The sequence below is a fragment of the Rattus rattus genome, chromosome 15 (assembly GCF_011064425.1).
Source record: "Rattus rattus isolate New Zealand chromosome 15, Rrattus_CSIRO_v1, whole genome shotgun sequence".
Classification (NCBI taxonomy): domain Eukaryota; kingdom Metazoa; phylum Chordata; class Mammalia; order Rodentia; family Muridae; genus Rattus; species Rattus rattus.
The window spans coordinates 696,176-701,205 of NC_046168.1; the positions used below are offsets into that span (position 1 = coordinate 696,176).

General features: G+C 45.4%; 1 protein-coding gene across 1 annotated transcript; it reads left to right on the forward strand.

Annotated features, from left to right (window-relative positions):
* The first annotated feature begins 846 nt into the window (after positions 1-846).
* On the forward strand, positions 847-3,739 carry Pcdhac1 (protocadherin alpha subfamily C, 1). The gene has a single exon (XM_032886167.1). It carries the CDS (start codon positions 1,091-1,093, stop codon positions 3,548-3,550), a length of 2,460 nt encoding a protein of 819 aa, XP_032742058.1. The 5' UTR covers positions 847-1,090; the 3' UTR covers positions 3,551-3,739.
* The last annotated feature ends 1,291 nt before the right edge of the window (positions 3,740-5,030 follow it).

Here is a 5,030-nt window from a genome sequence, read left to right on the forward strand (position 1 = left end):
GAAAGATTCGAATGAGCAATTTAGTGTTTAATATTTAATTAAATCGTTCTTCTTCAGCTCACCCTTCAGGGAAAGAGGCTGGCTGCAGAGTGCTAGGAAAACACGTGGATTTCTTTCTCTTCAAATAGAGATGCTTCTTGTCAAACTGATCATTATTCTCTCTGCAGATCAGGTTGAAAGCGAAAGTTGCTTCCCTTTGCTGCTTTATGTTTTCAGGGAATGAATTTTGGGCCCTGGCCACACTGTGCTGAAGAACACCAGTCAGTGCTTTCTTTTTCTCCACATGATCGTAGGTCCTCTTTGGGGATAGTTGTCAAACTTGTGGTTTTGCTTCTTAGTTTTGACAGGTTGATGGCATCTTATTATCTCGAGAGTGTAGGGTGGCTTGAAAAGAAAGGGGGGGGGGCTGGGATTTAGCTCAGTGGTAGAGCGCTTACCTAGGAAGCATAAAGGCCCTGGGTTCGGTCCCCAGCTCGAAAAAAAAGAACAAAAAAAAAAAAAAAAAAAAAAAAAAAAAAGAAAGGGCGGGTAGTTACTCCTAAGGGGAGAAAAAAAAAAAAAACCAAAAAACAAAAAAACAGTTCGCTGAAAAATCGGAGCACACAACCTTGCTCCCGCTGGCTCCACTGCCTCCAGCAAGCCAATCTAGAGGAAGTTTGAAATGAACACCAGTGTTGGTCCCCAGAGACCCACCTTGTCGCCTCGTATTGAACCAGCAATAGCCGACCAAGAGCCCAACAGCCACAAGTTTGCCTAGGAAATGTCGCTAGCAGGAGGCGTGTCAGTTCCTCCAGCATCTTTCAGGTCCAGACCAGCACTAGCGGCCAGGCACAGGAAAGACCCCCCAGCCTTGGGCGAGCGCGGACTGAGCCTCCCCACCCGTGCAGTTTACCTCTTTACCCCTAGGCGGCGCTGCACTCCTCCTCACGTAGCACAGCCTATCCTGGGCGTAGCGACAGTGGCCGCAGCACTTCGAGCTTGCAGTGCAAGCAGGCAGACCAGCTCTCACGTTTTACAGGCTCCTTCTCTCCAGGAGTTCGGAGCATGGTCCCGGGTCGCCGTAGCTGGAGCGTGGACGCCGAAAGGGAGGATGGTGGGCTGGGGGATGGCAGTTTTGTGCTGGTGGGTCTCTTGTGGTGCTGCAGCGGGACAGCTGGAGTACTCGGTGTTGGAGGAGACGGAACCCGGAGTTACTGTAGGCAATATCGTCTCGGACTTGAGGCTGTCAGCAGCTGCTCTGTCTTTGCGGAACTTTCGCTTCCTTTCCAACCACAGAGAGCCCTACTTCGGGGTGGACCTGGGCAGCGGTAGCTTGGTGGTTCAAGAACCAGCGGACCGCGAGCGGCTGTGCGGGACCAAAGCTGCTTGTATCCTGACATACGAGCTAATGTTCGAGGACCCTCTGGAGCTGCACAAAATGCGCGTTCGCCTCCTAGACACCAACGACAATTCACCCATCTTCCCTGCTGGAGATGTGCACCTGCACATCCCGGAGTTTCTGCCACCCGGATCCCGGTTCATTCTTCCGAATGCCCAAGATGCTGATGTGGGAAGCAACGGGGCACTAAGTTACAGCCTAAGCATTAGCCAACACTTTCACCTGGATATGGGGTCACGGGTCGATGGTAGCAAATACCCAGAGTTGGTGCTGGAGAAAGCACTGGATCGAGAGCAACGGGACACCCACCTGCTGGTGCTTACTGCTCATGATGGTGGCCTGCCTGCACGCTCTGGAGCTGCTCAAGTCACTATCACTGTGGTGGACACCAATGACAATGCACCTGTATTTGAGCACTCCGTATATAGTACCAAGGTTCCAGAGACTGCACCCAATGGAACTGTGCTATTCCACGTTCAAGCCTTGGATCCGGATGAAGGATCCAATGGAGAAGTCTGGTACTCCTTAAGCAATAGCACACCAGCAGAGCTGAGGCACCTCTTTCACGTGCATCCTAAAAGTGGGGAGGTCCAGGTAGCTGCTTCACTAGGTCCACCAGAAACGTTGTTGGAAGCATTTGTTGAAGCAAGAGATGAAGGGACTTTTAGCTTAGCTAGCACTACTAAACTGCTTGTGGAGGTGACTGATGTGAACGATCATGCCCCCCAGATAGAGTTCATGACCTTCTTGAGCTCAGTACTTGAGGATGCAGCTCCTGGCACAGTAATTGCTCTCCTTAGTGTTAAGGACGAGGACCTTGGTTCCAATGGTAAGGTCACTTGTAGCATGTCCAGCAAAGGCCCGTTTCAGTTGAAGGCTTCCTTTGATAGCTACTACAAGTTGCTGACTGATGGGCCCTTGGATCGGGAGCGAGCAAGTGAATACCAGATCCTAATCGCTGCTTCAGATGGTGGCTCACCCCCATTAAGCACCAGGAGGACACTCACTGTGTCTGTTGCTGATGTGAATGATAACACACCAAGCTTTCCTCAACCAAAACAGGAACTTTTTGTGGTTGAAAACAATAGTCCCGGAGTTTCTTTAGGCGGTGTGTTTGCTCAGGACCCAGATCTGGGGGAGAATGGCCTTGTCTTGTATGAGCTGTTGGATGTCATTTCTGAAGGGATGCCGCTTCCCTCCAGCTTGGTGTCAGTGGAACCAACCAGTGGTGTTATCACTGCCAAAAATTCCTTTGACTTTGAACAGCTCAGGGGTTTTCACTTCCAAGTGGAAGGCCGAGATGGTGGCATTCCTCCCAGAAGTGCAACAGTGACTGTGAACTTGTTTGTGGTAGACAGGAATGACAACGCTCCAGACATCTTGTTTCCCTTGCCTAGAAATGGCTCTATCCTGGTGGAAAGAGTGCCCCGCTCTGCCCGAGCTGGACACCTGGTCACAAAAGTGGTAGCAGAGGATGCAGACAGTGGTTCCAATGCCTGGCTCTCCTACCACATCTCTCAGGCTTCTGACTCTAGTCTTTTCAGAATTTCAGTCAACACGGGAGAGCTGCGTACTGCACGTTTAGTTTTTCCCACTGATGCTGTTAAGCAGAGCGTGGTGGTAGTGGTTCAGGACCACGGAGAGCCACCGCTTTCTTCCTCTGTTACTCTGGGTGTACTGTTGAGCAATGCTGCTCCTCAGGTCATTCCAGACTTTGAAGACATCTGGGAACCAAGAACACAGCTTTCTGCCCAGAACTTGTACTTGGTAATAGCCCTGGTCTGCATTTCCTTTTTATTTCTGGGGTGCTTGTTTTTCTTTGTGTGCTTCAAGTCGAACCAGAGCCCAGATTGTTGCTCTCAGAGCTTCTGTCATTCTCCAGAAAATGTGAGACACGAGAGGACGATGGCTTCTAGTCATTGTGTGACATCAGCCACAATAGATGTCACCGCAGTCGAGAGACTTTGTCAGACATATCTCTATCAAGCCTCTCTGGGACCTGGTTATGGTAGTAACAGCTTGCTCTTGCATGGGAAATACCAGGTTGCTGATCTGAGAAATCTGGCCCCTGGTATAGAAGTGAATTTGCCAATATCCTGTATTCAGATTCGGAATAGGAAAGGGGATCATACAAATGTGAATGTCATGGTAAGCACATCTTATGGGGTTTGACTCCTCTGGCAAGGAGATAGTTACTAGCTGTGTTCTAGAATATTTCTTAGATGAGTCTTTCTTTGGTTTGCATTTAACCATTTGAATACTTTCTCAATATGTCAAGAATTCCGGGAACATGCATTAGAATATTATTCTAGAACTCAGGGAATTTAGTTATTATTTTTTATAAATTAAATGTTAAAGATTGGTTGATTGATTGTGTGTGGAGGTGGAGGGGTATATGTGTGTGTGTGTGTATTCATGCACATGTGTGAAACATGGGATGCCTGTAGATGTTAGAGAGAATGGGTTTTCTCTTTCTATCATGTGGGTTCTGGGTACTGAACTCAAGTTGTCAAGCACCTTTATCTGCTGAACCATTTCATATAGTTTATTCCTGAGAAACATTAAAAGCTAGCAAAATCTATACTAGTAATGTGGAAAACTAAAATTAAAATTAAGGATAAAATTAAAGCCTAAAGTTGAACATGAAGAAGTGCTGGAGTGTTCCCTGGGCAGCGGCTATGAGAGAGATTCCTCAAAGCATCCTAAAGTGAAAAAACACGTGAGCATGCATGTCATGAACCAAACACAGAAGACACACTCAGACCGCTGTGATACTTCCTGAAAAGACGGTAATCACTGGAGATGTAAAATAAATGTCAGTGGATACCCATCAAAGATAGTGATAAATCATGAGTGAATGTCTGGATGGAAGGAAGGAATCAAGGTCAGATTTGTAGAAGAGATATGAAATTTGACTTTGGTCTTGAATAATATATTAATAAAATGTGGCATATTCTGTATCCTATACTTTTACTGAGTATCAGTGGGGAAAATTCCCTTTGAGAAATGCTGCTTAGACATAGCTGGTAGCTCCACAGTACTCTGTAAATACAGAAAAATTACAAGCATCTCTCAGAATGCCTATTTGTATTGACATAAAGAAGGCAACACTGGTGGGTAAATGACTTGACTTTTATGTTGTTTTTATCAAGCATATTTTTCCAAAAAGAAAAATGAGCACTTTTTTGTCAGTCTATGTGTCTTCAGAGTTATCTTTATTTTTCAGAATCCGTTCAACATGGACTCAATTTTCTTATTATTTTAGGAGCTGGTGCATTTGAGAATGACATACCTAATACAAGTTAAGTAAAATACTCCAGTGGCTTTTGGAATTTCAACAAAATTGAATGGAGTTAGGTCAATGCATTTTACACCATTACTATTATACATTATTATTTTCTGCTATATTCTAGAAATAATCATGAAAACAGGAAATTATGAACACAGAAATCAGGGAAGGAAAGTGAAGCATGTCTTGCTTCACTCTAAGAAATGAGGGGAAATGGCTTGAGAATTATTCCTCTCTCAATTATGGTACTACAAGTACAAAAGATTCAAAGTATTATAATTTTATATATTTACCATTTCTTGTGCTATGGTAAGGGCTAAATGCAAACTATACCTACTGGATAAATTAATAACTATACAAATA